At 39.3% G+C, this 19,439-nt stretch overlaps 1 protein-coding gene across 7 annotated transcripts in view; it reads left to right on the top strand.

Moving 5' to 3' along the window:
* Window positions 1-3,201: 3,201 nt before the first annotated feature.
* Window positions 3,202-19,439, top strand: part of VRK1 (VRK serine/threonine kinase 1) — an 83,356-nt gene continuing 67,118 nt past the window's right edge. For 2 of the 7 annotated variants that reach the window (XM_032287473.1, XM_032287470.1), the window contains exon 1: window positions 3,202-3,346. Coding sequence is in view for 5 of the 7 variants with exons in the window: in XM_032287468.1 (XP_032143359.1) it covers window positions 15,005-15,011 (7 nt within the window). In the remaining 2 variants the exon portion in view is untranslated. Of the gene's footprint in view, window positions 3,347-14,505; window positions 15,012-18,332; window positions 18,774-19,439 lie in introns of those variants that run through there. The other 5 variants (XM_032287468.1, XM_032287465.1, XM_032287472.1 and 2 more) reach the window with 5 other exon arrangements.

The raw sequence follows: 19,439 nt of genomic DNA, 5'->3' as shown, positions 1-19,439 counted from the left end.
GCTAAATTATTTCTTTATAAGAATTGTCCTCTTGTATTGAAGCTGGACATAAAGGGAGAGTAAAATGAACATTTGGAAGTAGATTCAGGGGACCAAGAATCATTGTCTAAATTCTTCAAGATTTTTTTTCCCTCTAAGAATTGGGGAAATAATGTGTGTGAAAAATCACAGTGCCTGACAAATAGTACTGTCTCCTTTAACATTACTTAAATCAGAATCCCTGGAATTGGGCTCAATCCCTGGCTCACAGTAGTAAGTGCTCTGTAAACATTTGTTTGGACTGTATAGGTATTTTGAATATATGGCAGAATTATTTTTGTGAACCTTTCCTGCCTAGTTCAATTCTTAGTTTCTAGAGCCCACCAACAGCCAGTCCTCACTGGGCAACCTTATGCATGACCCTGATCTTGATACCAAGCTATCAACTCATAAAAACCTGTCAAGGGTCTCCTAGCTTTGAGTGTTGTATTACCATCTACAGCATTTCAGACGTGTTGTCTCTGCCACAGCAGCTTGGACTGGTGTCCTGCCATGCTCTGCACTGGGAAGACATCTCAGCATGTGTGGGTGGTGTTGTAGGTGCTGGCAACTGCCTTGGAACATGGCTGTACTTACAGGGTGTTTAACAGTGAGCTATCAGACAAAGGGTGCCAGGGCCATGAGCTCCAAAATAAATACATTCCATTCTCACCTTAGACTGTTGCTGATTTAATTGTGCCTTAAGGTCAGCCAATTGTCAACCCAGTGTGGGTGCAGGGACATTTCTTCCACATGTCTATTGTGACGTTAGGGGAACACGGTCACACTGTGACAGATAAGTCCTGTTCCAAGTTTTCTTGTGTGTGTGTGTGTGTGTGTGTGTGTGTGTGTGTGTGTGTGTGACTTTCTCTCAGTGGATTCAAGCTCACACAATCTTGGGGGACCTACTTTAAGAAAAATCAGCTGGGTGCTGTGGCTCACACCTGTAATTCTAGCACTTTGGGAGGCCAAGGCGGGTGGATTGCTTGAGCTCAGGAGTTCAAGATCAGCCTGGGCAACATGCGAAACCCCATCTCTACAAAAAATACAAAAATTAGCCAGGTGTGGTGGCCTGTGCCTGTGGAATCTTGCTGGGGGATTCCACACCCATGAGATGTGTGAATCTCAAGACATTTTTGCCAACAAATTTTATCGAGTGCTCACCTTGCCCATGTGTTTCTGTTAGGGTCTCAACAGGAAGCAGATGACATATTTGAAATAAGATAATTTGAGGAGGGTTATTTGCAATGAGACTATCTACAATGGTGTTGGAGGTAAGAACCACGAGGGAGGGAGCAGTAACTTGTGGGTCAGCAGCAGTCCTGATGTTACCACTTCCAGTCCCTGGGTACAAAGAGAAGGGCTATTACCACACACTGGAGGGAGGACCAGGGAGCAGTGACCTTCAGCTGAGGGACCCGCTAACTGGAGGTGACCTTGCCAGTAAGGATCCAGGGGCCTAACCTACTCTAACTGACTTTCTCTTTTCCTCCAATCTTCTGTGGGGTTCTCCACTGGGCACACCCCAAAGCCAGGGAGCACAAGGAGCTGGAAGTAGTTTGTAGAGGTCAGCTTCCTGCGGCAGAGGTCAGGCAGGAGAAGTCTTTGGAGCAGATGAGGGTATCTGGAGGGGAAAATGTAAGATATCAGGCTCTATACTGCACTGTCTAATGGACAGCGTGATTCCAGTTTTTGTAGGGACTGAAGCTCACACAATCTTGGGGGACCTACTTTAAGAAAAATCAGCTGGGTGCTGTGGCTCACACCTGTAATTCTAGCACTTTGGGAGGCCAAGGCGGGTGGATTGCTTGAGCTCAGGAGTTCAAGATCAGCCTGGGCAACATGCGAAACCCCATCTCTACAAAAAATACAAAAATTAGCCAGGTGTGGTGGCCTGTGCCTGTAGTCCCAGCTACTTGGTGGTGGTGGTGGTGGTGGGGGGGTGGTGGTGGTGGGGGGGGTGGTGAGGTGGGAGGATTGCTTGAGCCCAGGGGGTAGAGGCTGCAGTGAACCAAGATCATGCCACTGCACTCCAGCCTGGGTTACAAAGTAAGACTCTATCTCAAAAACAAACAAACAAAACCAAAAACAAAACAAAAAAAGAAAAATTAAAAGCGACAAATAAAGAACCCCCAAAGCTACATAAACTCATTGAGGGACCTGTGCAAATGAGGTCCTGAATGCTTCATTGGCTTCATTGTTAATCTCCCTCTGCCTGTGACTTCGGTGATTTCGACCTATAACAATGACCCAGTGCCCAATAAGCTTTCAGTCTTGTGGGTGACAGAGACTTAGCTGATTAGAATAAACACAAAGCAAACTAAGGTATACGTTGATTACAGATGAAACACTACAGATGAAACACTACTGTCGCTAGGCTGTAATTAAAACAAAAGATGCCAAATAATTGTTACTGGAAGTCATCATGGATGTTATATTTGGTCCCTTGGTTTATTCAATATTGTCTGCAAGCGTTTTATATCAATGAGGACCAAGTCATTAATGGAACCTCAGAGCAAACTTATTCTAAACATTGAAACAGTAACATTTCATGAGAGTGCAGCTTTCCTGGGCTAGATGAAGGCTAAGGATTCCACATTTTAGTTAATAAAAGAAAACACAAAGAGAGAGAAATGCTCTGTAAATGTGTTTCAAATTTGAAAAAAAAAAAAAAAAAAAAAAAAAAAAGAAAAACTACAGAGGGTTAGGTAGACCTTGAGATAGGCTTTGAAATAGGCTTCGAAAACCAGGTTGGATTTACACACATGTCAATGAGTGGGCAGAACAATCCTCATACTATTTGCTATTTATTGAGCACCAACTAAGTTTAAAGTACTGTCTCTAGATTATTTCATTTAATCCTAACAGAAACAGGAAACATTTTACATCCAGCTCTCTGCCAACACACTTAATAAATCAAGCTATTACGAACACTAGCATATTTATTTCGGATCCTATGGCACTGACGAGTACAGTACTGGATTTGATCAGAAGGGCGGAATCAGAGGCTGTAAACCACATTTCCTAGAAACCCTCGGGAGCAGAAGGACAGCGATCTCCCTTTGCGGCGAAGAGACTCCAACTCCCAGAATGCTTTGGGAGCGCCGGACCACAGCTCCCGGCATTCCCGGGGAGGCGCGGGGCTAGCGAAGCCTCCTCCCCGCCCCACCGCGTCCCCGCTCGCCCCGCCCTTCCCCGTCGCCGCCAAGCCAATGGGAAGGCTCCATACTGCAGGGTGCGAAGGGGCCGGCGCTGCTGCCGGGTTGCGAGTCGGCGAAAGCGGCGGGAAGTTCGTACTGGGCAGAAGGCGACGGGTCTGCAGCTTAGGGTAGGGAGGCCGCAGGCGACACGGCTCGAGGACTCGCGCGCTTAGTGGGGGCACGGAGGCGGGCGGTCGGGGGCTGGGGCGGGGCCGGGCCTTCCGGGCGGCCTGTGGGTCCTCTGGGGGTGCGGGAGGCGCCGTCCGGCCAGGCAGCCCCGCGGGGCCGCGCTCCGCCACTTGGCTTCAGCTTGCGCGGGCGTCCGCTCCTTTCTCTACTAGCTGAGGCCCCGGCGGCGCCCCCGGGGATGCCTGGACTGGACAGGCCGGCCCCCATCCGAGCTCCGCGTTCTGAACTCGCGTGGTGTAGTGGCCAGGCTCCCACCGCCGCCTCGGGCCTCGCTGGGAAGCCGGGTCTGTCAGGTGGGGGTGCGAGTGAACAGCACAGTCAAGGCCCCTGCCCCGCGGAGCTCACTGTATGGAAGGAAAACAACACTCGCAGCTGCGATGCTTTGCGGATGCGGAAATGCTTTCCTAGAAAGGGGACAGGCAATTGCCGGCTAGAGGAATGGGGGCGAGGCCCTTGAGGTTAGGTGATCCTGGAGGGCCTCTTAGAGGAGGTGACCTTTGACTTAAGAGACCTGAGAGGGGAGAGGAAGCCTGACCCCTGAGGATAGCAGCCAGGCCTGGGGACCGCGAGGCCGCCCTCTATTTCCCTGTTACGTCGCGGGGAGGCCCTGTGAACTTGTACTTGAGGGTCTGTCTGGTGCAAAGCGGTAGAGCCGCTTGTGGGTTTTGCAAGGGACTTTCATATCCCTTTTGACAGTTCCTCCTCTGTCCTGTCCCTAGCTGGCAGGGCGGCGTCCTTTACTGATGCAACTGTTCAGGAGCAACGCGTAGCTTTTTCTACCATCGAAATAGTATTTTGGTTCTCGTCTCAAAACTTAGGTAATTGAATTAAATTTGACAGGCAGCAGCAGAGTCAGACACAGGTTCTTGTTGAGGCCACCCATTTTTTCTCACGTCCTTTCAAGTCACTTTTTTTTTTTTTGTATAGACTCTTCCCTCCCCCTATGTCCCTTTCTTGGAACAACTTGGAAATACCAGTTTTGCTTTTGGGAGGGTGTTGGTTTTGGGGAACTGTTGAAGAACCTCACTAGCTATTGTGTGTTTTTCTTTTCTTTTCCTTTCTTTCTTGTTTTCTTTCTTGCTTGCTTTCTGGAATTGCCCATCTGTTGAGTCTGAAATTCAAAAAAAAAAAAAAATGAAGGGCAGCATTTATTTTCAAGAGTTTGCAATAAAAAAGCCACCTTTATGACATGCTGAGCATGATACATTTGGTAATAATTTAATGTAGGATTTTAAAGCATTTTCAGAAGGAAGCAAGGGTCCTTTATATAGTCATTTTATGTAGGTTACGTTTATGTTCTTCAAAATGGCATGTAGTGATTGGAATTAAATTTCTGGGTAGGTAAGATTATGTTCATCTGTTACCTATAGAAGGGAATGTAACTTAAGTAGTCACTTAATAGCATTTTCTGTTGATGCTATCACAGATGGTATTCTCTGTACATCTCAACATTGCTGATCAGATTCTGTGTTAATACAGTGACACAACTTGAATTTAATAACAATAAACTTGTGTGAGGCGTTACTGTCAATTTAGTTCTGGTACCCAGTACAAATACCAGTTTTATAGTGCAATGGCTTCTTGTTATGCTCAGTGCTGCAAAAATTATGAGAGGATATTTGTTAAACAAATGAGATAATGGAGTAATGTGTTAAGCATAGAGCCTGGCATATAGTAAGTTAGTAAGTGCCCAGGAAATGGTTATATGGAAAGCTTATGCTAAGTTTTATTCCAGTATGCAAGTGTATATTTTAAAAATAACAGTAATGCATTCAAAATGTTGACAGACCCTAAAATTAAATTTCTTAAAGGAAATAGGCCAAGCTTTTTTTTTAAACTTTGAGAACTAATGTGAAATAATAATAAATATATAAGTGAAATGTCCCAGATGTCTAGAAATGAAAAAACAATATTTTAATTTTGACAGCTATATTTTTTTTCTTAAAAGCATCCCTAATAAGATATAATGTACTATGATTAGGATTATGATTTGAAAAATAAAACTTTAAAAATATTTTTGATTTGAAAAATAAAACTTATTTGGAAATGAAGCAAAGCTTTAAGATTTACCTTATATCAAATGAAGGATGTCTCCTGAATTTATGCAAATGTGCAAATGCTTATATCTCCATAGATCAGGCAGTGAGCCTAATGGGAATTAAATGCTGCTTCTTTGTGCGTGTGAGTGAGGCTTTCATCAAAATTGCTCTCGATGGGTTCTGAGAATGGATTGGTAACTGAATAGGACTGGAGAATATTTTTCAGACTGGTAGGATATTTTACATGCTTGCCAGGGTTATTTTTCAGAGTGAGAAGAAATGGACTCATTTATTCACCAGAGATCACGTGCCCCCTATTTGCAAGGAATTGTGCTAGGTGCAAAGTCTATTCTTGCTCTTGTAGTATTTTGCGGAAGCAAGTTTTCTTTGTTTTAAATTAAATAGGTTTTGTTTGTTTGTTTGTTTGTTTGTTTTTTTACTTTATTTAGCATCCAGCACAGAATAATTCAATAAATGTGTAGGGCATATTTGAAAAACTGCACTATTAATTTTAATATGTAGAAAGTGTTTAATAAACATTCAAGATGAATTTAAAAGGGTGATAGGACCCTAATAAAGCATTTAGGTAGGTGCTATAACCAAGATGTGTTTTTACTGTAGGATAAGTTTGGTTCTTTTGATCGAGATTCCTGTGAATATATTTCTTCTTTTATAAAGATGCAGAGGGCTGTGTCCTTTGAATTTTTTTCCCTTTGGTGCTTGACTGATATTTAAGCACCCAGCATTTTGAAGTAATTTCATGCACTTTCCCAATTACTCCTGCTCCATCTCTCCCAATGTTGTCTTAAATCTTTGCACTCAAATTCAAGCACATCCTACTACTCTTGTTCTGAGTGACATATGGGCAACACTTTAAAAAAGAAAAGCTCTCTAGATCTAGAGAGGTATGAGCCGTGGCTCTTCTCCCATATTAGGAGTTAGATTTTTAGTATTCATCAATAAATACTAATGAAAACCAACTGCTGTACTTTTACTAACATACTTCAGGAAATTTAATAACAATTTTATTAGCCACAGTATCTTTGTCAACTTGGAAAAATAGATGTTTGTGAATCATATTTATTTAGTCTTCAGGTAAGTACAGGGATTTCGACGATTCTTTGCAGTTACTTCTCTCTATGGGTCTCTCGCCATAGGATGAGAACCAGTGCTCTAGGATTTGAAAATTAAGGTAGGTACTGTTCACAATGGCAGATGTTTAAGATGAATATTAAATGTGTGTACTAAAATGTTTATTGGTAAGTCTTACTGATTAAATGGAAAAATATGCTAGATGAAGTCATAATTAAATTGCAAAGTAATTTGAGATTTAGGATGTTGTGTTATACTTTTAAAGCAAATAACATACTGATAATGGAAGGACACATATGTCTTGTGGAACTCAGTATCAGGAACAATATAGTTGGCCCTGCAGGGGACTAAACATGAGAACTGAAAGTCATTAGGAAGAAGAGCAGCCCCATTCCACTGTTTCAGGGACAGTGTAATTTCTTTGTATTTCTTTTCTTTTTGTGGACCGTCTGTCTAGCTGTTTGTATGTCGGCAGATATTTTTGCTCTAGACTTAGATACTTGCTTTAAGAATTCTAAAGAGAGTGCATTATCTATCTAATTGTCATTTAAATCTAAAATTAAACCATGAAGTTAGACATTGCTAACCACAGCTTTATTTCAGTTTAATTGTTTTTCTTAAATTGTTTTTACCAAGTAACAGCTAAAATAAAAGTCATCATTTGATGACACTAAGTATTAATGCATTGTGATTGCATTTCACAATATGAAGTGTTAGGAAGAACTGTTAGACCTTAAGTCTTTATGGACTGTGTCCGGAAGACATAGGGACAGAAACTTTTGCTGTTTCTGTTACTGTAGTCTTTAGAGTTGCTTTTTTCACATCTTACTGCAGTTTACCGTATAATTTGGCAACAGCTATCAACATAGAGATTATATGTAATTACACTGTGCCCTTGAACAACTCAGGTTGGGAGTGCTGACCCCCATGGAGTTGAAAATCCATGTATAATCTTTGACTTCTCCAAAACTTAACTACTCATAACCTGTTGACCAGAAGTCCTACCAATAGCATAAACAATTTATTAACACATATTTATATATATACTATGTGCTTTATTCTTATAATACAATAAGCTAGAGAAAAGAAAATGTTAAGAAAACTATAAGAAAGAGAATATTTATTTATTGTTCATGAAGTGGAAATGGGCCATCTTAAAGGTCTTCATCTTCATTGTCTTGATGTTGAGTAGGCCCAGGAGTAAGAGCAAGAGGAGAGGTTGGCCTTGCTGTCTTGGGGTGGCAGAGGCAGGAGAAATCTGTGTATAAGTGGACCTGCACAGTTTACACTCATGTTCAAGGGTCAGCTATATACATTTCTTTCTTAGAGCTAATAAGACAAAGAAATCTATTATTTGGGAATCAGGAAAAACATTTTAAAATTAATTTTTTAAAACTCGGATTATAACATTTAAGAAGTTTAATCTTGTTTTTGCAGACTTGTAGAAAATACTTTAGAAATGGTGACTCTAAAATTTATCTTTCATATGTTGTTGGTGGGAATGTAAAATGATATAACCACTCTAGAAATTAGTTTGGCAATTTCTTTTTTTTTTTTTTTTTTTTTTTTGAGATGGAGTTTCACTCATGTTACCCAGGCTGGAGTGCAATGGCGCGATCTCGGCTCACCGCAACCTCCGCCTCCTGGGTTCAGGCAATTCTCCTGCCTCAGCCTCCTGAGTAGCTGGGATTACAGGCACGCACCACCATGCCCAGCTAATTTTTTGTATTTTTAGTAGAGACGGGGTTTCACCATGTTGACCAGGATGGTCTCGATCTCTTGACCTCGTGATCCACCGCCTCGGCCTCCCAAAGTGCTAGGATTACAGGCTTGAGCCACCGCACCTGGCCTGGCAATTTCTTGAAAAGTTAAACATAACACTTGACATACAATCCAGCAATTATACCTTTGGGCCTTTATCCTAGAGAAATGAAAACTTATGTTCACAACACAACCTGTACGTGAATGCTTGTAGCAGGCTTATTTATAATAGCTGAAAACCAGAAACAACTCACATGTCCTTCAGTGGGTGAATGGTTAAATAAAATGTGGTAGTCATGCAATAGAACACCATCATCAAAAAAAGAAACAAACTGTTGGTACATGCAACTGGGATGGAGTTTAAGGGTATTGTATTGAGTGAAAAAAAACAGTCTCAGAGGTTGTGTGATTTCATTTATATAGCATTCTGAAAACGACAAAATTATAGAAATGGAGAGCAGAAGAGTTTTGCTGGGGTTAATAAGGCTGTGTTTCTTTGAGATAATAGAACAGTTCTGTGTCTTGTTTGTGGTGATGGCTACATGAATCTGTACACATAACACTGTGTCCTAGAATTATACACACAAAGTAATGTAAAAGCTGACATTTCAACAAGTAGTTTAATGATGAATATTGTATTGGTGTCACTTTCCTACTTTGGATAATTGTACAGTGCTTGTCTGTTGTATGGCTGTATCACATTTTATTTAACCATTTACACATGGAAGGCCATGTGGGTTGTTTCTAGTTTTTGGTGGTTGCAGATAAAGCTACTATGAACATTCATGTACAGGTTTTTGTGTGACTGTAAGTTTTAATTGTTCTAGAATAAATGCCTAGAAGTGCAACTGTTGGGTCGTATAGTGATGAAATCTTGAGCCTTCTTATTTTGTCCCATGTGGGATGTGAATCATCCCTTTGTCCAGTATATCCACACTCTGTACACTACCTACCAGCTGGTTAGTCACTTTTGGTTATCAGATTGACTGTATGGTATCTCAGTGCTTGTGTTTGAGAAACGCTAATTTTACTTAGTAATGACCCCCAAATGCAGGACTAGTGATGATGGCATGTTGTTATAATTATTCTATTTTAGTATTGTTGTTAATCTCTTACTGTCTCTAATTTATAAATTAAACTTTATCATATGTATGTCTAATGTATGTATAGAAAAAATATTTATATAGGGTTTGATTCTCCATGGTTTCAGGTATCCACTGAGGGCTTTGGAATGTATCCCCACAGATGAAGGGGGGCTACTGTATATGAGAGATAATTTCTCCACATCCTCACTACCATTTGGTATTGATATTTTTTGTGTGTAGTGGTATCTCATCACAGCTTTAATTTGCATTTCCCTAATGGCTCATGATTTCATGTGCTTGTTTGCCATTCATGTCTTTTTTGGTGATTTGTCTGTTTAAGCCTTTTACCCATTTTGTGATTGGATTGTTTTCTTACTGATTTTAGAGCTTTCATTATATGTTGTGGATACAAATCCTTTGCCAAATATATGATTTGTAAATACATTCTCTCAGTCTCTGTCTTGTCTTTTCATTCTCTTACACTGTCTTTAGCAGCAAAGTAGTTTTAAATTTTGATGAAGTCTAACTTCTCAATATGTGGACTGTGTTTTTAGTGCCTGTCTTAGAACTCTGTGCCTAACTCTGCATCAGGAGGGTGTTCTCATTTTTTCTTCTAAGTGTTTTACAGTTACATGTTTTACGTTTAGATTCGTGATCCTTTTCGGTTTCATTTTTGCACAGGACGTGAGATTTAGATCTTGGTACGTTTTTCTTTTCCTTTTGTCTATGCATGTCCAGTTGTTCCAGAACCATTTGTTGAAAAGTCTACCCTTTCTCCATTGAGTAATTTTTAAAAATCAGAAATCAGTTGGCCGTATACTGTAAATTGGATATCAAAACAAAGACAGGAAGAAATGAGTGAGCAATTAAGTATTAATAAATACAGGTTTATTGAAGGTATAACATGGCTGGAATCTGGAAAAAGTGAGAAAACATTTTAGAGAATAGCATGGGCAAAGATCTGTTCTAGAGAAAATAAAAACTGACTGTTTTGGGGAGTCATGTGGGTGAAGGGGAGTAGAGTAGTAAAGGAAGCATCATTGGTTCATGAAAAATAAAAAGAGTATACAAACTTCTGGCTAGATTGAAGCATTTGTAGTCAGGTTCATTGGTCATTAGGAAGGTACTGTATGTTTTTAAGTGGGAAAATGGTATGATAAAAATAGTATTTAAGAGAAGTTGTTTTAGGACAATGTGTAGCAGTGATATGTTGGTAGGAAGAACGGGATATAATCATGACCCTTGACTTACCACTTTGTGTTACAAATGTCTGCCAGAAAGCTAAAAAGGTGGTGTTACTTCAGAATGTATAATGTTCTAAATTCCTAGTATTTTCAGGACGGCAATGGTAGATTTCAAACTTTTGCCACTGTCTTCAGTGATAGATACTGAGAACTCTGCTGGACTTCCAAACTGTTTCATATTTATGCTACTGTTATTAAGTTGTACATGTGGGAAGAAGAGTAGTTTCCATTGGCTTATTGTTGATGTGGGTGACATTTCTTATCAGGCCTGAAAAGAGTCCAAGAGTTGAGCAAGTAAAATCGTAAAAACATAAAGAGTGCATAAATTGGTCCAATGAGGAAAAGTTAATGGAATCAGATTTATTTATCATGGCAAAGAGGAGACTCAGGAATTATTTAATCAGTATGTCCCGATACTTGTGTGTGAAGAACTATACAGAGAATGATGATGACCAGCTGTTCTTCAAAATCACTGAGGACTGCATAAGAACAAATGGCTCAAATTGCAGCTTTAAGGTTTTGGTCTTAGGGAAGAATTCCAGAGAATAAAGACATTAGGTATTTCATGTGAGATATTAAAGGATAGACTAGAAACCTAGATGTAGTATAGGAAGTTGCTTATAGTCAGGGGGATGTGAAGGATAACAGAGCTATGTTTTTGAGTCCTATTAAATTCATGATTGAAAGTACTCACTTTCCATTTTGTTAGCACCTACTTCAATTCTTGGTTTCTTTCTCTATGCAAATTATGCCCTTCCCCTCCCCCACCATTTATCTGTGGGGATCTCATTTGGTTTCTGCTTTCTTTTGTGCATCTAAAAGATTATCATGGATATAGATTAGACTTAAGTCATTTTGAAAATAATCAGTCAATAAATAGAACCTGTGTAGTGTCAAACAACTAGAAATCAATGCATTTCTGCTCTTATTTAGAACATGGAAAAATGTGTCATCCCATTAAGAAAAAAATCAGCGATGACTTGTTGAGCCAAGGATTTTACAGTGTAAGAGGTTACCATTGACACGTGTTAATGAAAGAAGGGCAGTGTTAAAAGCTTTCATGAAACAACACATGTTTTTAAAGTACCTTTTCTGTTTAACTTCCTTATTCTGATTCTTTTCTACTTGTCTAGATCTTTTTTCCACTAAAATGTTGAGATTGACCAAGAATATTTTACTTGTGATTGCAGCCCTTCAGTATTATCACAGAATTTTTTTTTTTTTTTTCTGCAGAAGAGCAAGCTCTTATAGTGCTATGCAAGCTGCCCATTTAAAACTATCATTGCTTGGCACCTATGCCCTAGTGACAGTTTGACCAACATGTGAGCAGGCATACTGCCATCCTGACAGATGGGCGTGAGTATAGGCAGCCAAGAAACCATGTATCTGCATCTAGTGTATTTGTTAAGGGCAGGATTCCCAGTCGGGGATGTTCAAACGTCTGTCCATCCTGAGCTTTCACGCCTATGGATAAAGGGATGTCATCATTAATCCCAGCTTCCATGAGTATACGGTATAAGAGCTTCTTGGCTCTTACAGAAGTAGTCAATTGGGGACAATCAGGATAATTGTTCTCTTCTTCATCACAGGACTACATCAAATAATCCTTTTCCCTTTCTCCTAGCCAGTTAGATTTACAGTGAGTACAGACCTGTTCAGACAGTGTCCTGATACTTGTGGAATATGTGCTTGTTCATTTCTTTTCCAGAATGTGAAAGCTTTGAAAGTCATTTGATGTTTATGCTTTGGACAGTGACATATAAAATTGGATCAGATAGATCAGTTCAAATATTGACTGCTGTAAGAGCAATTCAATTTAGCATCAAATCAAGATAAAAGAATACCTGTCATAGAGTTGTTGAGAGAATTAACTGCAAAATATATACATGAATCATTTGGTATAATGTCTGGCCCTCAGTAAGTGTTTAATAAATGTTTGTCATCATCATCATTTTAACTTTGCTATATCTGAAGATGTTTTTCTCTGGAGAGATATCTGAAACAGAAAATTTTTTTCAACTCTCACTTCCCATCATTCCTTTCTTTTTTTTTTTTTTTTTTTAAAGAGACGTAGTCTCCCTCTGTCAACCAGGCTGGAGTGCAGTGGTGCCACCTAGATTTCTTGGGTGCAGGTGACCCTTCTGCCTCAGCCTCCTGAGTAGCTGGAATGACAAGCCACCATTCCTGGCCCACCACTCTTATGACATCATCACATAATTTGGTCTACGATGAAATGCCTCCAATGACAGAGAACTTGACTACCTCTAGGGCAGAACTTCTCAACCCTGGGACTGTTGACATTTTAGATGGGTCATTGTTTGTTATTCGCTGCACCGTGGGGTGTTTAGAAGCACCTCTGGCTGCGGAGACAGAATCATCTCTGGTTGAGAACCACTGCTCTAGAGACAGCCTGTCCTATTTTTGTTAAAGCTTTGACCATTAGAAAGTTCCTTCTTACACTGAGTGAAAGTCTACTTATTTCTTCTACTCAATTCTGCCTTTTGGAGAAATGTAGAACAGGCTGAATCCCTCTTCTATGTAACATCCTTTCAAATATGTGAAAATAGTCATCAAGTATTCTCAGCCTTTTTGATTTGAAACATCTCCAGTTAATTAGCTATTCCTTACATGGCATGGTTTCATGTCAGTTTACCACATTGGTGGCTTTCCTCTTTTTTAAAGAAATTCGTTTTAAACTGTGGTGCATTGAATTGAATGCAGTGCTCCAGACATGGCTTGATATGTGGGAAATAGAGTTGTATCTCTTGTTCTAGATATAACAATTTCTTCTGTGAGTTGAGGGAAGACTATCACCTTCCTTCTAATACATAGTATATTTTTATTAATATTAGCTATATCCTTTTGTGACCACATCATACAGTGAACATAAAGTTGAATAAAATCCCTGCATTAATCTAAGCTATGTCTTTTCATTCTGTTTTTGTAATCATTAGTTTTGGGGCCCAACCATGGGAGCTTATGTTTATCTCATTAAATTTCTTTTTATTGAATTTAGCTTAACTGCAACTTTTAAAGATATTTTGGAATCCTAATTCTTGGTTCAGTTGGAAGTTTCTGGCCTAAAAGAACATTTATGTGATGATGCTATGCACTGAGATTGGAAATACAAGAGTAGTCTCTCTCTCTGCGTGCATGCTTGCATGCATGCGTGTGTGTGTTTGAAAAGAGATTGAGTATGGAAGCCTGCGTAATACCAATATTAAGAGGCAGCTGGGAAGAAAGGAGGTAACAAAGGAAACCAAGAAGTGGTGGCCAAAATGTTAGGATGAAAATGAGCGTAGTGTCTTGTAAAGCAGGAGTGACTCTGTGTTAAGTACTGAGGTGATACTTGAATCAAAAATGAATAGGACATGGTCCCTGCTTTCTGCCCCTGCTTTTGTTTGCCCATGATTTAATTGTTCAGTTTAGGGTACTGTCTATTCAGTCATGCCTGAAGACTTGGAAGTCATCCTTTATTTCTTCCTCATACCCTTGCCTCTGTTGGGTTACCAAGTTCTACTGATTAAAATAAAGTTTTTTTGAAGTGTAACAAAAAAGGTTCACAAATCTTAAGCATTAAGCTTAATGATTTTTAAAAGTTTTACAAAGTGAACACTCTGTAATCACCGCTACCCAGATCAAGATATTCATTTTCTAGCACTCCAGAATCCTGTGTGGGGATACCTTGAAGACAGTAATTACTCCCACCTGAGGTAACCACGATTCTGACGTATATAACTATAGTTTTACCTGGTTTTGAACTCATGTAAACGGAATAATGCCCTCTGGACTTTTTTTTTTGCCTGACTTCTTTTACTCATTGTGTTTGAGATTCATTCATGTTGTTCCATGTAGTTTGTTATTTTTTTTTAGTATATGTGCTGCTGAAGGGAGCACGTAGTTTGTTATTTTTAAACTTAGCAGTATAGTTGTGGTTATCTATCCCTGCATTACACTCTAGTTTTGATTATTGGTTATTGTATAACATACCACTCCAAAACTTAGTGGTTTAAAATAACAACCATTTTATTATGCTCATGGATTCTGTGGATTGGGAATTTGGTGGGTATGGCTTGTCACTGCTCTACAGTGGTTGAGGTCTAGAATCATTTAGAGGCTTCTTCACTCAGGTGTTTGGTGCCTTGACAGGAACATCTAGAAGGCTAGGATCATCTGATACTATTGACTGAAGCACCAACATGTGGGACCAGGAGGTTTTGTTTTTTCACAGCATGTTGGCTGAGTGTCCAGAGGAAGCTTCCTGAGAGTGGCTTATCTTCACAAGTCATGTAATCTCACCTCCACCATACTCTATTGGTTGACAGAGACACAGCCTGCCTGGATTGAAGGGAAGGGAACATAGACCTCATGTCTTTATGAGAGGTATGTCAAAGAATTTATGGCCATTTTTTAAAACTATCGCAAATTACATACCAGAATTCATTTATTCATATTTGAATAGTTTCTGTTTTGAGGCAATTATGAACAATGTTGCTATAATCATATACATACATATGTGTGTATATCTTTTAGCATGTCCGTATATTCATTTTGGTTGAGTATATATGTAGGAGAAGAATTCCTGGTCAAAATGTATGTGCGTCTTGCTTTATTTAATTTATTTATTTATTTTTGAGATTAAAGTCTCACTTTGTCGCCCAGGCTGGAGTGCAGTGGCATGATTTTGACTCACGGCAACCTCTGCCTTCCAGGTTTAAGTGATTCTCCTGTTTCAGCCTTACGAGTAGCTGGGATTATGGGCACTTGCCACCACGCCTGGCTAATTTTTTTATTTTTAGTAGAGATGGAGTTTCTCCATGTTGGCCAGACTGGTCTCCAACTCCTGACCTCAAGTGATCCACCCGATTTGGCCTCCCCAAGTGCTGGGATTACAGGCGTGAGCCACCATGCTGGCCATGTATCTAGCTTTAGTAGACACCGCCAAACTGTTTCTCATCCTTGTTGTACCTGTTTATACTTTTACCAACATATGAAAGTTCCAGTTACCCTGCAGCCTTGCTTCCGCTTGATATTGTGAGTTAATTATTACAAAAAATTAATCACTAGTGGTTGTAAAGAAGATCTTAGTGTAGTTTTTCATTGGAACTTCTCTAAGGACAATAATAATAATATTTGAGCCCTTCTTCTTATGCTTGTTGGCCATTTGGATACCCTCTGTTATAAAGTTCCTGCTAAAGTCTTTTGTCCATTTTAAACAAATTGGATTGTCTCTTTTCTTATTGAAATGTTGGAGTTTTTAAGATATTCTGGATATGAATCCTTTTTTGACTATGTGAATTATAAAAATCTCTTCCTGTCTTATGGCTTGTCATTTCACTCTTGTAATGTGTTTTTGATGAATTGAAATTCTAAATTTTAATCAATTCCAATTATCCGTCTTCTCCTTTAAGGGAAGTGTTTTTTTTTGGTATTTGATTTAAAAAGTTTTTGTTACTCTGTTACTCCAGGTTGATGAAACAATTCTCTTACGTTATCTTCTAGAAGCTTTAGTATTTTGCCTTTCAGATTTAGGTCAGAGTTCCCAAGAATTTGTTTGTGTGTTGTGAGGTGTAGGGGTCAAGGTTTCTTCTTCTTTTTTCATGTGGTTTTCCATACAAGTAGTAGTAACAGGTGGCATTGGGTCAGGTGGACACAAGCCTGGGAGTTAGGATTCCAGTATTCTCCACCTTAGGTTACCTTGAATAAGCCTTCTGCACTTGGGCATATTCTTAAATCCCTCTTGACTCAGCTTCATTTGTGAAATGAAGGATTTGAATGGAATGTTTTCTGATTTTCGTTCTTACTGTGGTTTGCTGGATCTACCTAGTTTTGTAGTTGTATTGAGGCTTGTTAGAATCTTTTTATATTTGGATTTTGTTATCTAAAATATTCATAACATCTCCCAGCTTTATGTTGTCCCCAGTTCGAGCTGCCATCTACAGCTTATCTAAGCTGCTGATGAAAGACAGTTTTATTGATCATGTTGGCAAGTCCAAGATCACCTGTTCTTCTGATTTTTATTTTTTTATATTTTTTGAAATGGAGTCCCACTCTGTCGCCCAGGCTGGAGTGCAGTGGTGCTGTCTCAGCTCACTGCAACCTCCACCTCCTGGGTTCTGGCAGTTCTCTACCTTAGCCTCCTGAGTAGCTGGGGTTACAGGTGCATGCCACCATGCCTGGATAATTTTTTGTATTTTTAGTAGAGACGGGGTCTCACCATGTTGGCCAGGCTGACCTCAAGTGATCCGCCTGCCTTGGCCTCCCAAAGGGCTGGGATTATAGGCGTGAGCTACCGCGCCCAGCCTCTGATCTTATTAGTAAGATCTGTCCCTTGCCAGGTGCTCATCATGCTTTCTTTAGTAAGTCATGGTGCAGGACGCCAATTACATTTAAAAAACAATTTAGCTATCTCCTACAGAAAGGAACAAATTCCATTTTTGAAAGTCATATGCACATACTATTAGCCTTACTGGTCCCTTTCTTCAGTTTCGTACTTGAACTTTTAAGAATCACATAATCAACATAGAGTTTCATGAATCAGTAGAAGTCATTTAAGATCAGTGAGTTGTAGTCTTGGCAAATTCTCTCTTCCATCTTGTAAAGTGGCATACGTTCCAAATTACTATATCAGGTTTACATAATATGTTTGTGTCTCTAAGAAGAGTGAGTTAGGAACCGTCCTGGATGACAGAATAGAAAATCTGTCATTTGTTGGTTTCTTTGTGTTCTTAGTGGCTTGCTTTGAGGTGCTTTTTTACCCTTCTTTCAAAAGATCTGGTTTAGTTTCTAACAAAGAACAAAGCTACTGTTCTTTGTTATCCTTGCTATCAGGTTTTTCCTCTCATTAACCCTTTTTTAAAAAGCAAACAGATTTAGTGAGACATAATTTACATACCATACAATTCACTCATTAAAAGGTATAATTCAGTAGTTTTCAGTGTATGCACAGGACTGTAACCATCACCTTACTCTAATTTTAGAATGCTTTCATTAGTGCTAAAAGAAACCCCCTACCCATTAACAGTCACTCTTCATTCCCTACCCTGTCCCTAAGAAACCATGCATAATTTTATCTATAAATTTATCAATTCTGGAAGTTTTACGTAGTTGGAATCTTACAGTATGTGGTCTTTTGTGACTGCTATCTTAATGTGCGTTCAGGGTTCATCCTTGGTGTACATGCACCAATACTTTATTTCTTTTTATTGCTGAATAATATTTCATTGTATAGGTACACCGAATTGGATTTATCCATTTATCAGTTGCAGGACTTTTGGGTTGCTTTTACTCTTTGACTATTATGAATAACACTGGTAATGGACATATATGTACAAGCTGTTGTGTGAATATATGTTTTCATTTCTCCTGAGTATACCTAGGTAATTCTTTAAGTTTTTCAGAGACTACAAAACTTTCCCAAAGTGACTGTCCTGTTTTATCTTCTTACTAACAACATGTAAGGATTCAGATCTCTCCAGATCCTACCAAAACTTGTTATTGTCTTGTTGTTTATATCCATCCTAGTGAGTAAGCAGTGGTACCTCATTGTGGTTTTGATTTTTATTTCCCTAAAAGCTAATGATGTTGAATATCTTTTTGTTTGCTTATTAGACATTTGTTTATCTGTTTTGTGGAAGTGTCTGTCCAAATCCTTCACCCATTTTTAAATTGGCTTGATTGTCTTTTTGAGTTCATTAACCTTTTAATGTTCACTCTTATTTATTTTTAACTCAAAATGTTTTTTCTTTTTCTTCCATTTTGTTCACAGACTGTTCATTCTGTATTAAGCAGGAGGATTAAGAAGGTTTTCAAGCCCTTTTACATTCTCTTGGCAACAGGTTCCATTGGCAGCATACATACTGTGGATTATCTTAGACTAGAAAATGTACATCTCATGGTTATTGGAATAGATTATTTGTCGTTCATACTGGTTATATTAATAAAATGAACTCTGTTCCTTTCCCTACAAACCAGTAGGTAAAATACCTGACTTTGACTTTAATCCAAGCCTTTTATTTTACACATAAGGAAAAAAGACCTGGAGATGTTGGGTTTTGTCTTAAGTTCACAAGAGGTAGACCTGGACCATTACTTTAATTCAGCCCATTCTTAAGAAATATCAGTTCATTTCACATCACATGGCAGGTATGTTAGACTAAAGGGATACCAGGGTGAGACTGGGTCTCTGATTTGGAGACCCTCACAAATTATGTCAGAAGAGATTGACATATACACAAGTAATGGTAATACAGTATCACAGTTGCTGTGAATTGTGTAAAAGGATGTAAAGTCAGTCCAGTGCTCTTAATGCTGCCCAGTGCTGACTGGGATTTTCACCTTACTTTTTTTTGCATATAGGCAGAATTAGATTCTTGAGTAGTTGATTTTGTTTGGATCATTTAGTAAGAAATGATAACAGATTCAAAAGCCTCAGATTATAGAAGAAACAGACTTTAGAATCTTAAGGGTTTTGCACTAGAATCTAGAATATAGTCTCATTGAGTGCACTATTAATATATGTGTATTGCCGGGCGCGGTGGCTCAAGCCTGTAATCCCAGCACTTTGGGAGGCCGAGGCGGGTGGATCACAAGGTCAAGAGATCAAGACCATCCTGGTCAACATGGTGAAACCCCGTCTCTACTAAAAATACAAAAAATTAGCTGGGCATGGTGGCACGTGCCTGTAATCCCAGCTACTCAGGAGGCTGAGGCAGGAGAATTGCCTGAACCCAGGAGGCGGAGGTTGCGGTGAGCCGAGATCGCGCCATTGCACTCCAGCCTGGGTAACAAGAGTGAAACTCCGTCTCAAAA

This window comes from Sapajus apella, unplaced genomic scaffold, assembly GCF_009761245.1.
Source record: "Sapajus apella isolate SASKATOON/1434 unplaced genomic scaffold, GSC_monkey_1.0 scaffold20, whole genome shotgun sequence".
Taxonomy (NCBI): Eukaryota; Metazoa; Chordata; class Mammalia; order Primates; family Cebidae; genus Sapajus; species Sapajus apella.
The sequence above is the reverse complement of the archived record's forward strand: the minus strand, read 5'-3'. Positions and strand labels throughout refer to the sequence as shown.